The following is a 25,698-nucleotide window of genomic DNA, read 5'->3' as shown; positions in this document are numbered from 1 at the left end:
AGGTATCAGGTACTCTTCTTCCCCCATTCCAACTTACCATACTCAACTGTTCTTTTTTTGGCTGCATTGGGTCTTCGTTGCTGCACGCAGGCTTTCTCTAGTTGTGGCGAGCAGGGGCTACTCTTCGTTGCTGTGCGCGGGCTTCTTACTGCGGTGGCTTCTCTCGTTGCAGAGCAGGGGCTCTAGGCACGCAGGCTTCAGTAGTTGTGGCATGCAGCCTCAGTAGTTGTGGCTCACGGACTCTAGAGTTCAGGCTCAGTTGTTGTGGCACACCCGCTTAGTTGCTCCATGGCATGTGGGATCTTCCTGGACCAGGGCTTGAACCCGTGTCCCTTGCATTGGCAGGCAGATTCTTAACCACTGCGCCACCAGGGAAGACCTACTCAAATGTTCTTCATTGGGACTTCCCTGGCGGTCAAGACTTCGTGCTCCCGATGCAGGGGGCTCGGGTTCAATCCCTGGTCGGGGAACTAGATCCCACATCGTGCCGCAACTAAGAGTCCGCATACCACAACTAAGAAGTCCGCATGCTGCAACTAAATATCCCTCACGCTGCAATGAAGATCCTGCATGCTGCAACTATGACCCGGTACAGCCAAAATAAATAAATAAGTAAGTAAGTAAAATATATTTTTTTAAAGTTCTTCATCTCTCTCATTTAACTGAATTTTTATCTCCTGTGCATTCCTGCTTCAAAACTTGCACATCCTTCAGAATTATGCAATCTAGTTGCAGACTTAATTCAGATAGAAGGCCAGTCCCTGAATCACAGCTGTTCTCTTAAGCAGCACCAATCATCTGAAGTGGGTTATACAGAAAGGGTTCTGTACAGTCTGGCAATTCAGCCCTATTGGCTTCTTCTCATCAGGCCAGTAAAAGTAAACAGTGCACTCACCACTAGTCAGTATGGAAGAAATGTGGTATTTTTAGATACTTGGGTATGGAGCATGAGAAATTATATTTAATTTCAGGACTTTTTTTGCATCCTGTAATCTTATATCCATTTTTTGGTTTTATCTTTTCACAATTATAGAAGTAGCATAGTTGGATTGGAGGTAATGAGCTACATTGATAGAATCATTCCAGATTTACTGGGTATAAACATTAATAGTATTGTCAGATGTCTGGAAATTTTGTCTCTATTTTAGTCTCCTTTCCCACGTTGCATTTGGCTGTAGTAGCCACTGTTTTGACACATTTGTACCTATATTCAGCTGTTCCAAATCATCTGAGATGGCAAATAAAGAGTATAAAAGGTACCGTATTAAAATTGACATTCTGTTCCTTTTCTTTCCCTTCTAGTTTTATTGAGATATAATTGACATACAGCATTGTATAAGTTTAAGGTATACAGCATAATGATTTGATTTACATACGTCATGAAGTGATTATCACAAAAGTTTAGTGAATATCCATCATCTCTTAGAAGTACAAAATTAAATAAATAGAAAAAATTTTTTTTCTTGTGATGATAATCTTAGGATTTACTCTCAACAACTTTCATGTATAACATATAGCAGTGTTAATTATATTTGTCATGTTGTACATTACATCCCTAGTACTTATTTATTTTATAACTGAAAGTTTGTACTTTTTGATTGCCTTTGTCCAATTCCTCTTACCCTCCCCACCCCCTGCCCTTCTTCTCTGGTAACCACAAATCTGATGTCTTGGGCTTCCCTGGTGGCGCAGTGGTTGAGAGTCCGCCTGCCGATGCAGGGGACACGGGTTCGTGCCCCAGTCCAGGAAGATCCCACATGCCGCGGAGTGGCTAGGTCCGTGAGCCATGGCCGCTGAGCCTGCGCGTCCGGAGCCTGTGCTCCATAACGGGAGAGGGCACAACAGTGAGAGGCCCGCGTACCGCAAAAAAAAAAAAAAAAAAAAAAAATCTGATGTCTTTTTCTATGAGTTTGTTTGTTTATTTGTTTGTTCTTGAAATATAATTGACCTACAACACTATGTTAGCTGCTGTTATACAACATAGTGATTCAATGTTTCTCCTCATTCCAAAATGATCACCATGGTAAGTCCAGTTGCATATGTCACCATACAGAGATATTACATGGTTAGTGACTCTATCCCCCACACTGTACATTTCATACCCATGACATTTATTTTGCAATTGGAAGTTTATACCTCTTAATACCCCTCTCCTATTTCTTACTTCCCCCTACCCTCCTTCTCCCTGGCAGACATCTGTTTCTTCTCTGTATCTGTAACTCTGTTTATGTTTTGTTATGTTTGTTCATTTGTGTTTTTGTTTTTAGATTCCACATATAAGTGATATCATACAGTGTTTGTCTTTCTCTGTCTGTTTTATTTCACTTAGCATAATACCCTCTGGGTTCATCCATGTTGTTGCAAATGACAAGATTTCATTCTTTTTTATGTCTGAGTAATATTCCATTATGTGTGTGTGTATGTGTGTGTACCATATCTTCTTTGTCCATTCATCTGTTGATGGGCACTTAGGCTGCTTCCATATCTTTGTTATTGTAAATAATGCTGCAGTGAGCATAGGGGTGCTTATATCTTTTCAAATTAGTGTTTTTGTTTTCCTCAGGTAAATACCCAGGAGGAGAATTGCTGAATCGTATGGTAGTTCTATTTGTAAATTTTTGAAGAATCTCTGTACTGTTTCCATAGCTGTTGCATCAGTTTACAATTCCACCAACAGTGTATGAGGATGACATTCTTCTCATAATTCCTATAATGTTCTTCAGAGAATTTTGTTTTCATCTCTCATTTTAAAACTCCCATGTAACAGTTGACCACACTGGGAAAACTAGGCCAAAAATGGTTAATGTGCTTTGCTTAGAGTAGAACTACCAATGTAGGACTCTTTTTTTTTTTTAATACACATTTCTTCATTCATTCATTCATTTTATTTTTGTCTGTGCTGGGTCTTCGTTGCTGTGCACAGCCTTTCTCTAGTTGCGGTGAGCAGGGGCTGCTCTTCATTGTGGTGCGCAGGCTTCTCATTGCGGTGGCTTCTCTTGTTGTGGAGCGTGGGCTCTAGGTGTGCAGGCTTCAGTAGTTGCAGCACACGGTCTCAGTAGTTGCGGCCCGTGGGCTCTAGGGCACGTGGGCTTCAGTAGTTGTGGCTTGCTGGCTCTAGAGCGCAGGCTCAGTAGTTGTGTCGCATGGGCTTAGTTGCTCCATGGCATGTGGGATCTTCCTGAACCAGGGCTCGAACCCATGTCCCCTGCATTGGCAGGCAGATTCTTAACCACTGCCCCACCAGGGAAGTCCCCTGTAGGACTCTTAAAAGGGCCAGATTTCCACTTGCCATGTCCCAGAAGATGTTGATATTCCATATTTCCTCCCCACCACTACCCTATTTGGAATAGACAGTAGAAGAGAAAATAAGAGAAAAATACGGACTGAGGAGGGTATATCATTAAATTTCCTCGGTGCCCCAACCATGAATATGCATTCCAGATATTTTTCAAAGGTGTCTATGTTTATGTCTTAAAGTGGAATTATCTTTGATTTTTCTTCTTTTTTCTTCTTTTTTGCATGTGGTACATAATTCAAAAAGTGCAAAAGGGTATATAGTGAAAGTCAATATTTTTATGTGTCCTTTCAGAGATAGTATATACAAATACAATCAAATATGTATGTCATTTATTTTGAATTCTTATTCTCCTGCATGAATTATGGACTACTAGAAAGCAGTAATGTTGCTTTTGATGTTTATTTGATTAGATTATGTGCAGAGACTGAAGGGCCAGTATTATATTTGAAAGGCCCTGTATAATTTTCAAAGGCCTTTTAAATAATTCTACTCATAACAGCCCTGTGAAGTATGTAAAGCAGGATTTATCTGTTTTGTAGACATGAAATTTGAAGCCTGAAGAATTATGTGACTTGATCAAGGCTTGTTATGCAATCAATATACAATGGAACTGCAATCAGAACTTAAGTTTTTTGGCTCCTAATCCAGAATTCTTTCTACCATGTTTCCTCTCAAACACGATGAAATGAGGGGATCTATTATATGGTGTCTGTTTTTATGAGGTATGAAAAATACTGTGAGTAGCTATTTCAGAAGAATTTTGGTGCTGTAGTCACTGCAGCCTCACAGTTCAGAGGAAGTATGTCCTTTTTGATGAATTGTCTGCAAAATAGTTTATAAATGTTAGGCACTTTAGACTGAATGATAATGCTCTAGGTGCCACTCTTGTAACATGGGCACCAAAACTGACTTTTTCCAGGAAACTGGGCAGTGAAAAACAAGGTCTTTTATCTCTTTGCATCTGTGTGCCTGTCACGGCTGGAAGCCACGTTGACAGACCTGTCCAAGATTCTTTCCCTTGAAGGTTAAAGGGGAATCTGGCCAAGCATTTGATAGAATGCCTGACTCTTTTTTCTTCCCCGCCCCCCCAAATTAGGACTAAATTGGATTCTGAATTTCTAAGTAGTCTCCTAGGGAGAAAAAAAAGAGTTGGTAGGAGGTAACTTTTTTCTCCTTGCTGATAGTAGGCTCTCATGAGGATGATTTAGTTCCAGAAAAACTCATTCATTCACGATGGTGAAGTGAGACAGAGTCCTTGCAAGGCCATAATTGGATTTTAAAGCACTTGTCACTACAAAACCATCCCTGTATTTCTTCAATATTAGGCAGTCCCAAACGGAAGGTTGATGAAAATGTTGAATGAGCTCTGTATGTGAAAGAAATATCTCTAAACATTCTTTTGAGGATGACCTGTCTCCTACAGTTTATAGGTACCTTTATTTCTGATTCATAATAGAAAAATGGGGGGGATGGGGAAAAACTTCACAATATTTCTTATAGTACAGAAAATTACTTGGTTTTGTAATTTACATTTTTTTTTTTTTTTTTTTGCGGTACGCGGGCCTCTCACTGTTGTGGCCTCTCCCGTTGCAGAGCACAGGCTCCGGACACGCAGGCTCAGCGGCCATGGCTCATGGGCCTAGCCGCTTTGCGGCATGTGGGACCTTCCGGACCGGGGCACGAACCCGTGTCCCCTGCATCGGCAGGCGGACTCTCAACCACTGCGCCACCAGGGAAGCCCTGTAATTTACATTTCTTAATAAACTTTAAGATTTGTAAAATGATAATCCAATGTGTATCCTTCGGGCCATAATGTAATGATGCAGTTTTTGTTCAGTAACTAGATTACTATATCCTTATTTGTCATCCCCTGCTCTGGGCACAGAAGATGATAAATTTTATTAATTTTGAGTGTTTCCATTTGGTCATTTGAAAAAGTTTTAGAGTTTTCTTAGGCAAAAATAAGATGTAATTTGACTTCTCAAAGTGAATTTTGGGGCATAGCATCTTCATGGATATGGAGCATTCAGTCAGTGAGTCAAGAGTTGCTCGGTCTTGGTGTGTGAGCTGTTAAGTCCAGTAATTAGCCAGGTTGTTGTGCTTTAATATTTTTAAAATAGAGCTAAAGCCTCATTGAAGGTGAATGAATTAGTACTTGACAAAGCAGCAAGTCTTGCCAGTATTTTTTATCTATGAGTAAGTGTGTTACCTGAACCAGAGCAGAACCGTTTGCTAATTCCCACTATAATATAGATATAGATACAGATATGGATATATATATATATATATAAAATTAGAATTAAAGGCCATTGAGGATATTTTTCATTTTAAAGGTATAAGACAAGTAAGTCTAGACCTCATCATAGTCCCCTGACTGTCCAAGAACCAGGGTTAAATGGGCCCTAATTTGTGTGTGTGGGGTCTTGCCTATTTATCTTTTATCCCTTTAAATTGTATCATGTTCCTATAGAAGTAACATTGAGTAACATTCTTGGTGTTGAGTTTTGGGGCTGTTTCTCTGAACTACACCTAAAGTAGTGCCCTGGTCAGTCGTCTGCTCCAACACCTTTGACCTGGGGAGGAATATGATGATGGTGAGAAGCCCCTTGATGTCTGTTACTCTTCGTGTTGCCAGATGGTCCTGGTACTGGACTGTCAGAGAAATTACCCATGAGTCCCCAGGATTGGTCTATGTAATTGATGCTGCCAAACACAGTCACAAATTTTGTGACACAAGTTGAAGATACTATGTATCTTTGGAGGCCTGAAGGTGTGGAAGGACAGCACAGGAAGAAGTGTACGAAGTGTAGACTGCCACTCTTCTGCCAGTCCCAGCTGAAGAATGCTCCCATGACCTCCATTGTGGATGGAGCAGTAGTCAAGTTTGGCCAGGGTTTTGGGAAAATGAAATACATATACCCAGAAACAAGAGCCTCCTAAGAAGGTGATAATGACCAAATGGACTAAAGACATGGGCACGTTCAGCTCTGTCACTGTGTCTGCTATTGATGAAGAGGAAGAGAAGATTGAGGCTAGGGAAGTTGCTGACTTGTGTGCACAGAATGCCAAAGTGATTGAAAAACAGTTGGAACGCAAAGTCCTGAGCAACAGGCAGTTGCAAGAGCTAGCTGAACTAGAAGCCAAGAAAGCAAACATGAAAGGGACTTTGACTAACAATCAGTTCAAATGATCAGGACCTTTCTCTGAACCCAGCTGGAAGCAAACATTTAGATCAAGAGGAAAAAGAGCTTTTCTTAGACTACATGGACTGGTTCCTACCTTTATGCCCCAGCAGAAGGCTTTATGTTGTTTCCCTTTGATTCTCCTAGATTCAGTGAGGTCTGTGAGTCCATATGATCTGCTTTCTAGAAATGGATTTTTCTGAATCTTTCTGTATATAGGTCTTCTGTACTATTTTTTGCCCCTATGATGTACACTTCTTGAGCTGTGTAAAAACTCTATGAATAGATCAGTGCTTGAGTGTCTCCAGTTTCTAAAGTAGCTGTTCTTATTCCTTCTTCAAAGTTAATAAAATGTTTAAAGATTATTAAAAAGTAATTATACATTATTTACCTGTTGTTAACCCCACCACCCATTGGGGGAGCACAGAGGTAAATAACAGTAAATTGAAGCACCACTCTCTGCACTGAGTTTACCATAACGTATTAATATGGATGATGGCAAACCACTGTTAGACCAATGTTGGGATTTTATTAAAATTTTGTAGTTATCTCACTGTGTATTAGGAGATGCCAAATACGTAAGCCTAAGAATGGTCACCACAGCGTTCCTCACTTTCTTGCTCAGGTCTCTGCCCTCTGTACAGAATATACCTTTCAAACTCCTCCACACCTAGTGTTCACAGCCCCCCTCTCACCTGCCTTAACCTAGACACAGTATTACATCACCAAATCACAACCTCCTTTTAAGGCTGAACTCAATTGTTCCCTCCTCCATTAGACTCTCTCTGATTCTATCATCCTAACTCATGAGGGGTGGTGGTACTTCTTTCGTTCTTTAAGATATCAGCTCCTTCAACTCCACATTCAACTTTGTGTGATCGTTAGGTACAGACTCATGTTTTACCTCCTCTACCACAGTAATTTACTTGAGAGCCAGCATCTGTAACTCTGTTTCATACCTTTTCTTTTTATTTCGCACTGAACCTGTACGTAAATCCTTTCTGAAAAGATGGATGAATGTTAAAGAATCATACAAAAGCAAAACTCTTTAGTGAATCAGAGCACAGTTGGAGGGCATGAAGCTTATGTTTATCACTGTTCTTTTGGAAAAACAATACTTAGCAGCTATCCTGGGTACAAATAAAAATTAATTCTGGGGGACTTCCCTGGTGGTGCAGTGGTTAAGAATCCGCCTGCCAATGTAGGGGACATGGATTCAAGGCCTGGTCTGGGAAGATCCCACATGCTGCGGAGCAACTAAGCCCGTGCACCACAACTACTGAGCCTATGCTCTAGAGCCCATGAGCCACAGCTACTGAAGCCTGCGCGCCTAGAGCCCATGCTCCGCAACAAGAGAAGCCACCGCAATAAGCCTCTGCACCAGAATGAAGAGTAGCCCCCGCTTGCCGCAACTAGAGAAAGCCCGCACGCAGCAATGAAGACCCAATGCAGCCAAAAATAAATAAATAAATAAATTTATTAAAAAATTAATTCTGACTCAGCCAGAATAAGGCACTAAAGGAACTTAGTTATGAATCTGACTGAGGGTTAATATTCAGTTTACACTTGCTCAGGGGAAGTTTACCCAGACTAAACGACTGAGTTTATCTAATCATTACCAACTATATTATTTTCAGTGTGCTTTTTTGGTGGGCAAGAGTGAAGTGGTTTCGGCCAAGTTAACAAATGAATTGCTTATATGATTGGAAGTTTACGGGGTTTTTAATGTAACTCCCAGAAGAAGAATTTACTTACTACTGTAGCAGAATGTTTCTAATCAGAAGGAGGCGTCGCGCTGTGGCTCAGCCTTCAGATTTTTGCAAGGCCGTGAAAGCACCAATGCTACTGATTTCTTGTTTTGTTGTTTTTTTGTTTTCTCTTAGTGATTAATAAACAGAGTCTCTTGTCACTTAATTTAGTATCAGGTGTGATCTGGTGGGTAGTTCAACTTCAGTGGATGTGACTACAGAATGTTTCATATTTTAGACACAGTCTAATTCCCAAGATTTCTGTTTCAGAAACTGGGACAACTTCCAAGTTAGTTTTGTGAATCCTTTAATTTCTCCTGCCAGACTCATTAACTCAGCCCGTTCGCCTTTGGGGAAATCGTAGTTCCAGACTTCTACTCTTTGTAAAAATCATCGTCTTAAGTGAATGTGATGGTTGAATTAATTGAGAACATCGAGACTCAAGCTTTTCAGCAGTATATTCTGAAACCTGTTTGTTGTGACTTTGACCAGCATAGAATGATTAAGATGAAGTAGTAGGAAACCATAATCATAATACAAAAATTATCTGCATTACAAGGTGTGGAATTCAACAAATACTCTATTTTTGTGTTCCACATCTCAGCTTTTATAGACTCAGAAAGCTGGAAAGAATCTCGACCATCTTAGACCCGTATTTCTTTTTTTTTTTTTTAAACCATAGTGTGCATTTATTTTAAAAAATCCAAATATAAGTGGACTCATATAGTTCAAACTCATGTTGTTCAAGGGTCAACTGTACTTCAGTGCATTGTTGGCTTTGATTATTATTCTGAAGACTGCCATAGTATTGTCTTGAAGACTGTCCAGTGTTCTTTTTTTTTTTTTGCCGTATGCGGGCCTCTCACTGTTGTGGCCTCTTCCGTTGCGGAGCACAGGCTCCGGACGCACAGGCTCAGCGGCCATGGCTCACGGGCCCAGCTGCTCCGCGGCATGTGGGATCTTCCCAGACCAGGGCACGAACCTGTGTCCCCTGCATCGGCAGGCGGACTCTCAACCACTGCGCCACCAGGGTAAGCCCTGTCCAGTGTTCTTTTGTTTTTAACTTTTTATTTTATATTGGAGTATAGTTGATTAACAATGTTATGTTAGTTTTAGGTGTACAGCAAAGTGATTCAGTTATACATATAGATGTATCTGTGCTTTTTCAAAGTCTTTTCCCATTTATGTTGTTACGTAATATTGAGCTGAGTTCCCTGTGCTATACAAGAGGTCCTTGTTAGTTATCCATTTTTTTAGTTTTATTTTTACTTATTTATTTATGTATTTATTTATGGCTGGGATGGGTCTTTGTTGCTGCATGCGGGCTTTCTCTAGTTGCAGCGAGCGGGGGCTACTCTTCCTTGTGTGCGGGCTTCTCATTGCGGTGGTTTCTCTTGTTGCGGAGCACGGGCTCTAGGTGTCCAGGCTTCGGTAGTTGTAGCACACGGGCTTCAGTAGTTGTGGCTTGCGGGTTCTAGAACACAGGCTCAGGAGTTGTGGCGCACGGGCTTAGTTGCTCTGTGACATGTGGGATCTTCCTGGACCAGGGCTCGAACCTGTGTCCCCTGCATTAGCAGGTGGATTGTTAACCACTGCACCACCAGGGAAGTCCCTGGTTACCCATTTTAAATATAGCAGTGTGTACATGTCAATCCCAAACTCCCTAACTATCCCTCTCCCTGTCCCCCCCGGTAACCATAAATTTGTTCTCTAAGTTTGTGAGTCTGTATCTGTTTTGTATCTCTGTTTTGTGTCTTTTTTTTTTAGATTATGCATATAAGCAATATCATGCTATATCTGTCTTTCTGACTTACTTATGGATCTTTTTGAGATTATGATGACAGCTGTGGATTCTCTTCTCAGGAAAATATACTTGCACACAGAAGTTTGTATTCAGTTTCAGGACACTCTCACTCCTAAGTCTGTCATGGATCCTAGGTGGTGAAATCCCTGTTATAGTCCAAAGCCTGTCCTTGGGGGTCTAGAGAAGTGACCCATCTAAAATCACAGAGCTTCTAGGGACTTCTCTGGTGGTCCAGTGGTAAAGAATCCACCTTCCAATGCAGGGGATGCGGGTTCAATCCCTGGTCAGGGAACTAAAATCCCACATACCATGGGGCAACTAAGCCTGTGCACCGCAACTACTGAGCCTGCGTGCCTCAACTAGACAGCCCACGTGCCGCAAACTACAGATTCCACGCACCCTGGAGCCTGCGTGCCACAACTAGAGAGAGAAAACCCTCAAGCCACGACTAGGGAGAAGCCCATGTGCCGCAACTAAGACCCGACACAGCCAAAAAAAATAAAGGAGAAAATAAATAAATAAAATAATAAATAAATATTAAAAATAAATAAAATCACAGAGCTTCTATAGCTAAATACTTCTGCTAGTCTATTGTTCTTTCTCCACAGTTCTATCCCTTAAAGCCCATACTGAGTTTACAGAACTAGAGGAAGGGCTTAGGGGTATTAAGCCTTAAAATCAACTGTTTCAGCTTAATTTACCCAGTTAGGAGATTAAAGTACAATAATACCCCAAACATTTAAGTCATTGATTTAGAAAAGCCAAATGAACTAAGCAAAGTTTTTTTTTATAATCTGTTGTGGTTATTCAAAGAGCTGAACCAGATCCCTAGTTGATCTAATTACCAGTTTCTTACCCAAGCTGCGGGCATCTGAATTCATTAAACAAATCAGTCTAGAGCACTAGTTCTGTTTATTCATCCTGTCTACCTTTCTTTGGTTTTGGGGGGGTTGGTTGCTTTGTTTGTTTGTTTGTTTTTAACATGTATATTGGAGTATAATTGCTTTACAGTGTGGGTTAGTTTCTGCTGTGTAACAATCATCTATATGTATGCATATATTCCCATATCCCCTCCATCTTGCATCTCCCTCCCACCCTCCCTATCCCACCCCTCTAGGTGGTCACAAAGCACTGAGCTGATCTTCCTGTGCTATGCGGCTGCTTCCCACTAGCTCTCTGTTTTACATTTGGTAGTGTATATATGTCATTGCTACTCGTCCCAGCTTACCCTTCCCCCTCCCTGTGTCCTCAAGTCCATTCTCTATGTCTGTGTCTTTGTTCCTGTCCTGTCCCTAGGTTCGTCAGAACCAATTTTTTTTTTTGAGATTCCATAAATATGTGTTAGCAACGGTATTTGTTTTTCTCTTTCTGACTTACTTCACTCTGTATGACAGACTCTAGGTTCATCCACCTCACTACAAATAACTCAATTTTGTTTCTTTTTATGGCTGAGTAATATTCCATTGTATATATGTGCCACATCTTCTTTATCCATTCATATGTCAGTGGACACTTAGGTTGCTTCCATGTCCTGGCTATTGTAAATAGTGCTGCAGTGAACATTGAGGTACATGATTCTTTTTGAATTATCGTTTTCTCAGGGTATATGCCCAGTAGTGGGTTTGCTGGGTCATATGGTAGTTCTAGTTTTAGTTTTTTAAGGAACCTCCATACTGTTTTCCATAGTGGCTGTATCAATTTACATTCCCACCAACAGTGCAAGAGGGTTCCCTTTTCTCCACACCCTCTCCAGCATTTATTGTTTGTAGATTTTTTGATGATGGCCATTCTGACTGGTGTGAGGTGATACCTCATTGTACTTTTGATTTGCATTTCTGTAATAATTAGTGATATTGAGCATCTTTTTCTGTGTTTGTTGGCCATCTATCTGTATGTCTTCTTTGGAGAAATGTCTATTTCGGTCTTCTGCCCATTTTTGGATTGGGTTGTTTGTTTTTTTGATATTGAGCCGCATGAGCTGCTTGTATATTTTGGAGATTAATCCTTTGTCAGTTGCTTCATTTGCAAATATTTTCTCCCATTCTGAGGGTTGTCTTTTGGTCTTCTTTATGGTTTCCTTTGCTGTGCAAAAGCTTTTAAGTTTCATTAGGTCCCATTTGTTTATTTTTGTTTTTATTTCCATTTCTCTAGGAGGTGAGTCAAAAAGGATCTTGTTGTGATTTATGTCATAGAGTGTTCTGCCTAAGTTTTCTTCTAAGAGTTTTCTAGTGTCTGGCCTTACATTTAGGTCTTTAATCTATTTTGAGTTTCTTTTTGTGTATGGTGTTAAGAAGTGTTCTAATTTCATTCTTTTACATGTAGCTGTCCAGTTTTCCCACAACCACTTATTGAAGAAGCTGTCTTTTCTCCATTGTATACTCTTGCCTTCTTTATCAAAGATAAGGTGACTATATGTGTGTGGGTTTATCTCTGGGCTTTCTATCCTGTTCCATTGATCTATATTTCTGTTTTTTGTGCCAGTACCATATTGTCTTGATTACTGTAGCTTTGTAGTATAGTCTGAAGTCAGGGAGCCTGATTCCTCCAGCTCCATTTTTCTTTCTCAAGATTGCTTTGGTTGTTCGGGGTCTTTTGTGTTTCCATACAAATTGTGCAATTTTTTGTTCTAGGTCTGTGAAAAATGCCATTGGTAGTTTGATAGGGATTGCATTGAATCTGTAGATTACTTTGGGCAGTATAGTCATTTTCAAAATGTTGATTCTTCCAGTCCAAGAACATGGTATATCTCTCTATCTGTGTGTATCATCTTTAATTTCTTTCATCAGTGTCTTATAGTTTTCTTCATACAGGTCTTTTGTCTCCTTAGGTAGGTTTATTCCTAGGTATTTTATTCTTTTTGTTGCAATGGTAAATGGGAGTGTTTCCTTAATTTCTCTTTCAGATTTTTCATCATTAGTGTATAGGAATGCAAGCAATTTCTGTGCATTAATTTTGTATCCTGCTACTTTACTGAATTCATTAATTAGCTCTAGAAGTTTTCTGATAGAGTCTTTAGGATTCTCTATGTATAGTATCATGTCATCTGCAAACAGAGACAGCTTTACTTCTTCTTTTCTGATTTAGATTCCTTTTATTTCTTTTTCTTCTCTGATTGCTGTGGCTAAAACTTCCAAAACTATGTTGAATAATAGTGGTGAGAGTGGGCAACCGTGTCTTGTTCCTGATCTTAGTGGAAATGATTTCAGTTTTTCACCATTAAAAATGATGTTGGCTGTGGGTTTGTCATATATGGCATTTATTATGTTGAGGTAAGTTCCCTCTATGCCTACTTTCTGGAGGGTTTTTATCATAAATGGGTGTTGAATTTTGTCAAAAGCTTTTTCTGCATCTATTAAGATGATCATATGGTTTTTATTCTTCAATTTGTTAATATGGTGTATCACATTGATTGATTTGCTTATATTGAAGAATCCTTGCATTCCTGGGATAAACCCCACTTGATCATGGTGTATGATCCTTTTTTTTTTTTAAGTTTTTTTTTAATTTATTTTTTAATATTTATTTATTTTTGTCTGTGTTGGGTCTTTGTTGCTGTGCACAAGCTCTCTCTAGTTGCTGTGAGCGGGGGCTACTCTTTGTTGCAGTGCCTGTGCCTCTCACTACAGTGGCTTTTTCTGTTGCAGAGCATGGGCTCCAGGTGTGCGGGCCTCAGCAGCCGTGGCACATGGGCTCAGCACTTGTGGCTCCTGGGCTCCAGAGCGCAAGCCCAGTAGTTGTGGCACATGGGCCAGTTGCTTCATGGCATGTGGGATCCTCCCGAGCCAGGGATTGAACCCGTGTCCCCTGCATTGGCAGGCAGATTCCTAACCATTGAGCCACCAGGGAAGTCCCTGTATGATCCTTTTAATGTACTGTTGGATTCTGTTTGCTAGTATTTTGTTGAGGATTTTTACATCTATGTTTATCAGAGATATTGGCCTGTAGTTTTCTTTTTTTGTGACATCTTTGGTTTTGGTATCAGGGTGATGGTGGCCTCATAGAATGAGTTTGGGAGTGTTCCTCCCTCTGCTATATTTTGGAAGAGTTTGAGAAGGATAGGTGTTAGCTCTTCTCTATATGTTTGATAGAATTTGCCTGTGAAGCCATCTGGCCCTGGGCTTTTGCTTGGTGGAAGATTTTTAATCACAGTTTCAATTTCGGTCCTTGTGATTGGTCTGTTTATATTTTCTATTTCTTCCTGTTTCAGTGTCGGAAGGTTGTGCTTTTCTAAGAATTTGTCCATTTCTTCCAGGTTGTCCATTTTATTGGCATATAGTTGCTTGTAGTAATCTCTCAGGATCCTTTGTATTTCTGCAGTGTCAGTTGTTACTTCTCCTTTTTCATTTCTAATTCTGTTGATTTGAGTCTTCCTTTTTTCTTGAAGAGTCTGGCTAATGGTTTATCAATTTTGTTTATCTTCTCAAAGAACCAGGTTTTAGTTTCATTGATCTTTGCTGTTGTTTCCTTTTATTTCTGAATTGATCTTTATGATTTCTTTCCTTCTGCTAACTTTGGGGTTTTTTTTATTGTTGTTGTTGTTCTTTCTCTAATTGCTTTAGGTGTAAGGTTAGGTTGTTTATTTGAGATTCTTCTTGTTTCTTGAGGTAGGATTGTATTGCTATAAACTTGCCTCTTAGAACTGCTTTTGCTGCATCCCATAGGTTTTGGGTCATCGTGTTTTCATTGTCATTTGTTTCTAGGTATTTTTTGATTTCCTCTTTGGTTTCTTCAGTGATCTCTTGGTTATTAAGTAGTGTATTCTTTAGCCTCCATGTGTTTGTATTTTTTACAGTTTTTTCCTGTAATTCATATCTAGTCTCATAGTTTTGTGGTCAGAAGAGATACTTGATACGATTTCAGTTTTCTTAAATTTACCAAGGCTTGATTTGTGACCCAAGATATGGTCTATCCTGGAGAATGTTCCATGAGCACTTGAGAAGAAAGTGTATTCTGTTGTTTTTGGATGGAATGTACTATAAATATCAATTAAGTCCATCTTGTTTAATGTGTCATTTAAAGCTTGTGTTTCCTTATTTATTTTCATTTTGGATGATCTGTCCATTGGTGAAAGTGGGGTGTCCCCACTTAAAGTCCCCTACTATTATTTTGTTACTGTCCATTTCCCCTTTTATGGCTGTTATTAGCATTTGCCTTATGTATTGAGGTGCTCCTATGTTGGGTGCATAAATATTTACAGTTGTTATATCTTCTTGTTGGATTGATCCCTTGATCATTATGTAGTGTCCTTTTTTGTCTCTTGTAATAGTCTTTATTTTAAAGTCTATTTTGTCAGATATGAGTATTGCTACTCCAGCTTTCTTTTGATTTCCATTTGCATGGAAACTTTTTCCATCCCCTCACTTTCAGTCTGTATGTGTCCCTGGGTCTGAAGTGGTGTCTTGTAGACAGCATATGTATGGGTCTTGTTTTTGTATCCATTCAGCCAGTCTGTGTCTTTTGGTTGGAGCATTTAACCCGTTTACATTTAAGGTAATTATTAATATGTATGTTCCTATTACCATTTTCTTAATTGTTTTTGGTTGGTTGTTGTAGGTCTTTTCATTCTCTTGTGTTTCCTGCCTAGAGAAGTTCCTTTAGCATTTGTTGTAAAGCTGGTTTGGTGGTGCTGAATTCTCTTAGCTTTTGCTTGTCTGTAAAGGTTTTAATTTCTCTGTCAAATCTGAATGAGATCCTTGCTGGGTAGAATAATCATGGTTGTAGGTTTTTCCCATTCATCACTTTAAATATGTCCTGCCACTCCCTTCTGGCTTGCAGAGTTTCTGCTAAAAAAATCAGCTGTTAACCTTATGGGGATTCCCTTGTATGTTATTTGTTGCTTTTCCCTTGCTGCTTTTAATATTTTTTCTTTGTATTTAATTTTTAAAATAAGTTTATCTTATTTATTTATTTTTGGCTGCATTGGGTCTTCGTTGCTGCACACGGGCTTTCTCTAGTTGTGGTGAGCGGGGGCTACTCTTCGTTGCACTGTGCAGCCTTCTCATTGTAGTGGCCTCTCTTGCTGCCGAGCTCGGGCTCTAGGCACGCGGGCTTCAGTAGTTGTGGCCCGTGGGCTCTAGAGCACAGGCTCGGTAGTTGTGGCGTATGGGCTTAGTTGCTTCGTGTCATGTGGGATCTTCCCAGACCAGGGCTTGAACCCGTGTCCCCTGCATTGGCAGGCAGATTCTTAACCACTGAGCCACCAGGGAAGCCTGTTGTATTTAATTTTTGACAGTTTGATTAATATGTATCTCTGTGTGTTTCTCTTTGGGTTTATCCTGTATGGTAGTCCCTGTGCTTCCTGGACTTGATTCACTATTTCCTTTCCCATGTTCAGGAAGTTTTCAGCTATAATCTCTTCAAATACTTTCTCAGACCCCTTCTTTTTCTTGTCTTCTCCTGGGACCCCTATAATTCGAATGTTGGTGCGTTTAATGTTGTCCCAGAGGTCTCTGAGATTGTCCTCAACTCTTTTCATTCTTTTTTCTTTATTCTGCTCCCTGGCAGTTATTTCCACCATTTTATCTTCCAGCTCACTTATCTGTCCTTCTGCCTCAGTTATTCTGCTGTTGATTCCTTCTAGAGTATTTTTGATTTCAGTAACTGTGTTGTTCATCACTGTTTGTTTGCTCTTTAGTTCTTCTAGATCCTTGTTAAATTTTTCTTGTATTTTCTCCATTCTGTTTCCAAGATTTTGGATCATCTTTACTATCATTAGTCTGCATTCTTTTTCAGGTAGATTACCTAGTTCGTCTTCATTTATTTGGTCTTGTAGGTTTTTACCTTGCTCCTTCGTCTGTAACATATTTTTTTTGTCATTTCTTTTTTCTTGTTTGTTTGATGGGTGGTACTATAGTCCTGTCTTACTGGTTGTTTGGCCTGAGACATCTAGCACTCCAGTTTGCAGGCAGTTAGATAGAGCTGGATCTTGGTTGTGAGATGAGGACCTCCGGGAAGCCTCACTCCAGTTGATATTCCCTGGGGTATGAGGTTCTCTATTAGTCCAGTAGTTTGGACTCGGAGCTCCCACCACAGGAGCTCATACACAACCTCCGGCCTGGGAACCAAGATCCTGCAAGTTTCGTGGCGTGGTGAAAGAAAAAAAAAAAACGAAGAAAGAAAGAAAAAAAAGAGCTGTACAATATCAAAGAATAAGAAACAAAATAAAATTAGAAGGATAAAAAATATATTAGGAAAAATAAAACTATAATTGAAACAACTGCAGTAAGGTAAAATAAAACCACAGCAGAAAAAAGAAAAGAAAGAGGGGGGAGGGCAACAAGCCAAAAGGAGAGATCACTAACAAAGTATAAAAAATAAAATAAAATTAGAAAAATAAAAGATTTATTAGGAAAAATAAAAATATAAAAGAATCAACAACAATGAATCAACAAGGTAAAACAGAACCCCAATCTAAAAGAGGAAAAAAGAAAAGGAAAAAAATAAAGAAAAAAGCCTTGGCTATGGGGGTGGAGTTTAGGAGCAGGTGGAACTTAGGCAGGGGTGGGGTTTTGGGTGGGGCGGGGCCTAGGCAGGTGTCGGGGCGGGGGGGGGCATGTTTGAGCGTGGAGTGGGGCCTAGGCGGGCACGTTGCAGCGTGGGGTGGGGCCTCTGCTTAGGACCTGGAGAAGGGGAGAGGCAGCACATCCAAAGGAGGGCCTCTGGAGTGTGGGGTTCCAGAGTTTGGAGGTAGGGCCCTGAGTGAGGGTGTGTGGGTGGGGTTTAGGTCCAGCTCATTGGACGGGGTCTTCCAGTGTAGAGGTGGGGCCCGGGGTGGGGGTGTAGGGGCGGGGATTGGGCTCTGTGCACAGGAGGGAGGCTCTGAGGACAGAGGACTAGGCCCGGGAGCCCAACAGTCTTCCCGGTGCCTAAGTGGACAGGGGACGCACTGGCCACGTTCCCTTCTGTTTCTCTGCGCCCCTCCCCCACCTTCTCTCCCAGGTTCTCGCCCCCTAACGGGGGTGGGTACCGCTTGGTGTAGGAGCTCCTCACCTCCCCCAGCCGCCCCTCAGGGGTGCCGGTCCTGGAGGTCTGGCCTTTACTTTTACTCCGCCTTGCCTTCCTCCTACTCCCTCAGGACCTGCACAGCTGGAGGGGGCCTCTGTGGGCCGAGGATCAGGCCTGGGTCTTCAGCAGTCTCCCAGGGGCCCACGTGGGCATGGTAAACCTGGCCATGCTCCCTTTTGATCCTCTGCCGTCCCAATGGTTCCCCAATTTCCCCTTTCGGGCGTGGGATACCTTCCCCTCCCACAGCCACCCCTCAGGGGCGCCAGTCCCATCCCGCCTCCACTTCTCCTCCCCCTTCACTACCCCCACACCCCACGTCCTACCCAGTCACTAGGGGCTCCTCCCGTCCCCTTAGGTGTCCGTGGTCCCCCACCAGTGCCTGGTAGGTGCCCTAGTTGTGAGGAGACGTGAATTCTGCGTCCTCCTAGTACACCATTCTTGATTTTGCCCCTGTTTTTTTTTTTTTTGCGGTACACAGGCCTCTCACTGCTGTGGCCTCCCCCGTTGCGGAGCACAGGCTCCGGACGCGCAGGCCCAGCGGCCATGGCCCATGGGCCCAGCCACTCCGCGTCACGTGGGATCCTCCCAGACCAGGGCACGAACCCACGGCCCCTGCATCAGCAGGCGGACTCTCAACCACTGGGCCACCAGGGAAGCCCCCATCAGATTCTTTATTGGAGTCAGGCAGGTGTCTCCAAGTACTTAGGGCTTGTCTCTCCTACAGTGCTATTGCTGCATCATTCATTCAGCATTAACTGAGTTCCTTCTCTATTTTAGTCACTGCTGTGTTTGGTTGGGGGGATGCTTCACATTTTCTTCTTTTTTCTCTTTCCTCTATTCATAATCATTTCTTTTTTGATATTAATATAGGTAACTTCAGCAGTCTCTTTTCCAAAATTTGATCATTAATTTAACAAAGTTATTTGTGAGGCTTTTCATAAAATATTCTCCTCCCAGTTTTCTGTTGTTAAGAAGACAATTATTTTAATTCCAAAGAGGAAACACTTGATGTAAGAGTCTTTTCAAAGTCCAGATTTCTATCTCCAGAATAATAGAGAGCAGCTAATAATGTGGCAAAGCTTAGCTTCTAATTTACTGCTTCCACAGCTAGGAACCTTTGCTTTGCCTCTGATTTGAAGGGGTAGGGATGGGGGTAGGACTCCTAAACTGGTGAGAAGAAAGGTTTCAACTCTCAGTTTTCTATCTTGATCATGTTCTTATCATTTGAAAAAATTACTAAGCATACTCTAGTAGATATATATTCATAAAATATTAATTATTCTAACATATATTATAAAAACATTAAAGTATAAATTAAAGCATGAGCTTTTCAAAAAAGAGAGGTCCATTATTTTCTTCCTGAGTCCCAGGGGATCATCTAACTTGCATCCCCTTTGGAAATCATTCTTCTGTCTAAACCTTCAGGCCTAGCTCAAGTCCCTGCTCTTGCTTACTTGCTTGATTTCACCATTTTATTTCTATAACTGGATTGTAAACTACCTGAGGTTAGGGACAATTTGTGTCTTACCTTTCTTCTGTATCCCACAACAATGCCTAGCACAGTTTTGGGTACTTCATAATTATTCAGTTTTTACTTGTTGATTGATTTCTTGGGATCATTTCAGAGTATTATTTCACTGATTGTTAATAAAAGGAAAAAATCCTCAGCCTTTTTTCACCTTAGTAATTCTGGTGTTAGTCCTCATACTATTCTTATTCTAAGATTAAAGATCATCAAGCCTATCTGCATTTACAGATTTGCAGAAATAGATAACGTCTGATGAGGTGACTTGATTGGGACCTCATGGCCATGGTGTAGGCTCAGAACCAGACCTGTGTCAGCACCCATGTTTGTTTTTGTTCCTTGAAATTTCTGTCTTTTAGTTGCTTATCAAATGGCTGAGTGCCAAACCATAGCATTTTCTCTTTATACTTTCTCTGAAGTTAGTTTGTGCTGGCATTATTCATGTTCCCCCTGTTTGGGTATACTACTTTATATTTTATATTCTGCAAGCCTGTTTTCTGTTCCTCTGAACCACTACTTTGTCCTTTGATTCTAAAGGCTCTTTTAAATTTATAAGAGTAATTATTCATAATTACACTGAGAAATTCTTTATAGCTGTTCAGTTCAGTGAGTCTCAGTGGCTTAACATCATAACCTTGTTCTCATGGCACTCCTATATTGTCTTCTCTCTGTGGGTAGAAAAACTAAATCTAGAAAGAAAAAAAATAAGCCAGTTTATTGTCAATTGCAAATTGATACAGCGAGAGAGATGAAAACCAAACACTGACCTCCACATTTGCAGTTCACTTATGTCTCTGTGGACTGTGTCATTCCTTCATAGAAGGTGTAGTATTCTGTACTTACTAATATAATTCACTAAATTAAACCATTGCAGTTACCAATTACAACTTAAAGGTTTTGAGATTTTTCTTATTTCATTTGCCTGATGGGCTTATTAGTCATTTTTTTCATTACAAACACCCTCAAAATTTCAAGGGCTTATAATGACAAATATTTATTCTTCTTGCTCATGGCTGCGCAGGTCAGTTGGGGTGGCTGTGCGCTGGGCTGCGGGTTAGGTTTAGGTCTGCTCTACGTCTCTCCTTTTCCTTGTACTAGCAGTTCTCTGTACGTGTTGTTCGCATCGGGAATGTCAGGAGTGCGAGAGTACAAGCCAAACCACCCAAGCACATTTAAAGCCTCTTCTCATATTATGCCTGCTAAAATCCCATTGGCCGAAGCAAGTCAGTGGCCTAACCTAACATCAGTGGAGCAGGGTATATACTCATTCCACAGCAGGAGACTATGCAGAGTTACAGGGCGAAGGATCTGGATATCAAATCGTATTAAAGAAAAGTAGAAAACTGGGGGAAATAATCCATTCTATCACTGTAGGAAAGTAAGACGTTAAAACACTCATTAATTTGCTGATTTAAGTCCTATGGACTGAAAACATGGCAATGCTTTTTTTCCATGGGTAACTTAAATCTTCTTTGACTACTTTACTTTGAAGATTCTCCAATGCTCTGAATTTCTTTCAAGAATGCCCCTTTAATCCAAAGTTATCATTTAATAGAAATGAACACAAGTAGAGATGCTAATGGTATTAATTGCCGTCTGTGCTTTGAGAAAGAGCTAGAATTACTGATTGATTGGAAAAAATTGAAAGGATAGATTAAAAGGGGATAAGGTAGAAAACTGCTTGTACAAAATAAAGTATTCTTGCAAATAAACTGTTAAGGGCTATACGTTAAGCACTTGGAATTTCAGTGAAGGGAACAGAGTTAAGCTAGATTAACTCATAGTATGGAGGCTGACTTCTGAGATTTAGGAAGACACTTCAGAAAGACATTAAAATATCTATTCTTACTTAGACAAGGAAGGAGAAAGTTCAGAAGTGGTGTGTTATAATCTCACGATGGCCTAGCAATCTAATTAAAGTCAATTTTAATATAATATTTTATAAGAAAGTACAAAAATGAGTTTGTACATTAGAATTAATGCCTGCTAAATAATGTAGTGGAATGAATAGTTCCCTGGAGTCCTTTTTCTTCCTAAAGTGTTGCTAGGTGTGTCTGCTTAATTTGTTAATATTTACTGTTTTCTGTATTGCCTTATTTCTCTCCTTGAATAGGGAGAATTTCTATCCTTGAATAGGGAGAATCTTTTTATTTTGAAAGTGGCATCTTTTACAGCCTATGTCAGGAATATTTCATAGAGGGGACGCAATTTACTTTGTTTGAGCAGGTTGGAGTACTACGGAATCTCAAAGGAAATAGTGCTTTATTATGGCGTACATTATGACAATTGTATATCCTTTAACGGTATGAACAAGGAAAGTAAAGGAGAAGTGTATGGCAAAGGTATTCAATATAAGGCCTAACCTAGTCTACTTTTTTGTCACAGAATTGAAAGTTCATTTTATCTCTGTTATATGTACCTGGCTTTATGAGCAAATGTATTCATGGGAATATATAAATAATTTCTGTTTTTTGAAACTTTGTATTTTTAATCATAGACCTGCAAGATTATAGACTCATAAGAAGTTACAAACATAGACGTAGAGGTCCCACGTACCCACCACCTCACTTCCCCTAATGGTGACATGTGAGACTAATTTTTAAGTCATTGTCAGACCTTTTTTGCCCTCTTTAATAAGCCTTCTTTTTTCCAGATATCTAACTTTCTTTAAAGCGAGGGCACCTGTATTGTGCCTGATCCTCTTCAGCTTTCAGAATTATGAAGTATTATGTAAGGATCCTTCTGTCACTCTTGCTTTATGTCTTTAGTACATCCTTCTCCATTTTCCCGATTTCCAGATTGTACCATTGACTGGGAAGGGACTGTGTCTCATCCTTTTCTGGTATATTTCTCCTCAGCAATCTAAAAGATGTATAAGCCCCATTTTACTCCTCATATTGAAGTATTATATTCAGTTGAATATTCAGATTTCTTGTTTTGAGTTTATTTTGGTGGTGGTTGAAAACTTGAGAGGATATTTTTTTTAACATCATCTCTTCTTTTTTTTCCTTTTAGCCTGAAAATGAAATTTCTTCAGACTGCAATCATGTAAGTATGGATTTTCCATAATTCACCTTACGTGCTTTATATATATGATGATAGATATCGGGATGCTTTTCCTGTTGTTCTGGGAAGCATAATGTTTTCTTAAATTCACTTAATCTTAACAAGAGGGTGATTAACCTCATTTATGGTAAATCTACACCTACTCACTCCTCTATTGTCGAAATCAGTAGGCTCTGCCAAATAATATTAATATACTTAAGTTTAAATTTTTCTTCAGTTACAGCTACCATATGAAATTGTTTCTTTGCATGTCAGGCTTACAATTGTAGAGTTTTGTATTTTAAAGTGGTTTCATTTAGTCATCATACAGTCATCTACTGTGTGCCAAACACTGTGGTAGAAATTAAAGACACACAAATAAGCATCTTGAAGATAGAGACATATATTAGAGTTAGCAGATAAGAACTCCAGAGATAACTACGATTAATACATTCAATGTCATATGTATGTGTCGTATATATATTTGTAATACATTCAGTGTCTATATATCTCCCCATATTACATACAGTCTGACATTAAAAGGAGAGTGACGTGAAATCAAATCTGTGCAAAAAGTACCAGGTGCTTCGGCAGAAACTTGTGAGAGTACAATGGGGACACAAGAGTGAATTTTGCCCAGGTGGGTTGATGTCAGGAAACACTTAATAGTGGAGATTATACTTGAGTTGTGTCTCAAAAGAGGAGTAGTTATATATCTGAAATCACTCTGTGTCCACATTATTTGATAGTTTGAATGGGAGACTGCAAGAATAGAGAAGCAGGTTGGCTGCCTAAGTTGACTACTTATTCTACAGAAGGTCTAGATAGGTCAGAGATTTAAAGTAAAAATAAAACCACAGGAGTAGTAGAAGAAAACATGAACAGAGGGTAGGGTTTTTAAAACATGATACAACCTCAAAAAATATTTAAAGAAAAAAAAAGATTTATAAATCTGATTGCATTAAAACCTCAGAAAAGGGGACTTCCCTGGTGGTAAAGACTTCACCTTCCAATGCAGGGGGTGAAGGTTCAATCCCTGGTTGGGAGCTAAGATCCCACATGCCTTGTGGCCAAAAAACCAAAGCATAAAACATAAAACAGAGCAATATTGTAACAAATTCAATAACAACTTTAAAAATGGTCCACATCAAAGAAAAAAAATCTTTAAAAAAAAACTCAAAAAAGAGATTTGAGGGTTTTTTCCTCAAAAATATTATGTAAATTATGAAAAAATATTTGCAGTGCAGATGAAAAGGACTACATTCTTTAATAGAAAGTGCTGTTAATAAACATAGAAAACAGACATAAATAGACTATTCACAGGGAAAGAAAAAGATGTCCAGTAAACAACAAAAATTTCAATTCTTTCATAAAGTGTGAAAATTAAAAGAAAAGTGAGTGCACTGTTTTTATCTATCTGATTAACAAATATTAAAAATTTGATAAATATACAGTATTGACAAGCATATGAAGATTTAAGCATTCTCTAGCCCACCAGTCAATGGCTACCCATTGGCCAAATCCAGACCACTGCCTGTTTTTATGCATAAAGTTTTATTGGAACACAGCCACACTCATTCAGTTACATACTGTAGCTGCTTACCATGTTATAATGGCAAGGTTGAGTAGTCACAACAGTGACTATAGTTTCCTGAAAGCCTAAAAAATTTACTTTCTGGCCCTTGTGGGAAAAGTTTGCTAAACTCTGCTCTAGCCTATGGATAGGAATATAAATAAGAAAAACTTCTTTATAAAGCAGTCAACTTAAAATGATATTTGTTATGGCATTATTATGGCATTATTTATTAAGCAAAAGATTAGGAAAAAATCCTCAAAAATCTATTAATAGACTGAATCTGACAGAGAGGAAGCCCAGAAAGAAGCTCCAGAGGGGTGGAGAAAGAAGCTGATCTCCAAAGAATATTACACTGCTGAAAATGGGGACAAATAGTATACAGAAAACGGAAAGATTGATGTCCTAATAAAGAGAGATTAGGGCACAGACACAGGAGAGGATGGACATCTACAAGTCAAGATGAGAGCCCGCAGAAGAAATTGGTACTACTGACACCTTGATCTCAGACTTCTACCCTCCAGATTTGTGAGCAAATAAATTTTTATTGTTTAAGCCACCCAGTTTATGGTATTTTGTTACAGCAGCCCTACCAAACTAATACACTTGGGTTGGGATGGAATGCATTATAATTTTTCCCATTAAAGTTTTTATTTTATTTTTATAAATTTATTTATTTATTTATTTTTGACTGTGTTGGGTCTTCATTGCTGCGCGTGGGCTTTCTGTAGTTGCAGCAAGCAGGAGCTACTCTTCGTTGCGGCACGCGGGTTTCTCATTGCTGTGGCTTCTCTCGTTGCGGAGCACGGGCTCTAGGTGTGTGGGCTTCAGTAGTTGTGGCACGCGGGCTCTAGAGCGCAGGCTCAGTAGTTGTGGCACACAGGCTTAGTTGGTCCGCGGCATGTGGGATCTTCCCTGACCAGGGCTCAAACCCGTGTCCCCTGCATTGGCAGACGGATTCTTAACCACTCTGCCACCAGGGAAGCCAAGTGAATTTAAAAGTAAAACTATTTAAAATAGCATATAAAGCATCAAATACATAAGAATAAATCTAACAAAAGTATGTAAGACATCTCTACAGATAACTATAAAATATTACTCAGAGAAATTTGAACACCTAAATAAATGAAGAGATATATTAATATATACTATGCTAGTGAGTTGGAAGACTCAATATTATAAAGACGTCAGCTCTTACCAAATTACAGATTCTGTACGATCCCATTTTTGTTGTTTCAAAAAATAGTAAGCTGATTCTAAAATTTACATGGGAACACAGTTTTGACCAATAATAGCCAAAAGTCTTGAAAAGAACCAAGCAGAGAGAATTTCACCACCTGATTGAAGACTTAAAGTAGCAGTAATTAAGGCAGTGTGGCAGAGGCACAGGGGTCAACAAGTAGACCAGTGAAACAGAATGAGTCCAAAAACAGACTCATATATAGATAGACACTCGAATAAAAAAATCTTAATCCTTACTGCACACCATTCACAGAAATCTATTCTAGATGCATTATAG

At 39.8% G+C, this 25,698-nt stretch overlaps 1 protein-coding gene and 1 pseudogene across 1 annotated transcript in view; both read left to right on the top strand.

Annotated features, from left to right (window-relative positions):
* GLG1 (golgi glycoprotein 1) overlaps positions 1 to 25,698 on the top strand; it is a 148,099-nt gene that overhangs the window by 59,937 nt on the left and 62,464 nt on the right. Inside the window, exon 2 of the mRNA XM_030863363.2 lies at positions 22,577 to 22,609. Coding sequence (XP_030719223.2) covers positions 22,577 to 22,609 — 33 coding nt within the window. The remainder of the gene's footprint in view (positions 1 to 22,576; positions 22,610 to 25,698) is intronic.
* LOC132593994 (STING ER exit protein pseudogene) lies at positions 5,969 to 6,488 on the top strand (annotated as a pseudogene).

Source organism: Globicephala melas, chromosome 19 (assembly GCF_963455315.2).
Source record: "Globicephala melas chromosome 19, mGloMel1.2, whole genome shotgun sequence".
In the NCBI taxonomy this organism is placed as follows: Eukaryota; Metazoa; Chordata; class Mammalia; order Artiodactyla; family Delphinidae; genus Globicephala; species Globicephala melas.
The sequence above is the reverse complement of the archived record's forward strand: the minus strand, read 5'-3'. Positions and strand labels throughout refer to the sequence as shown.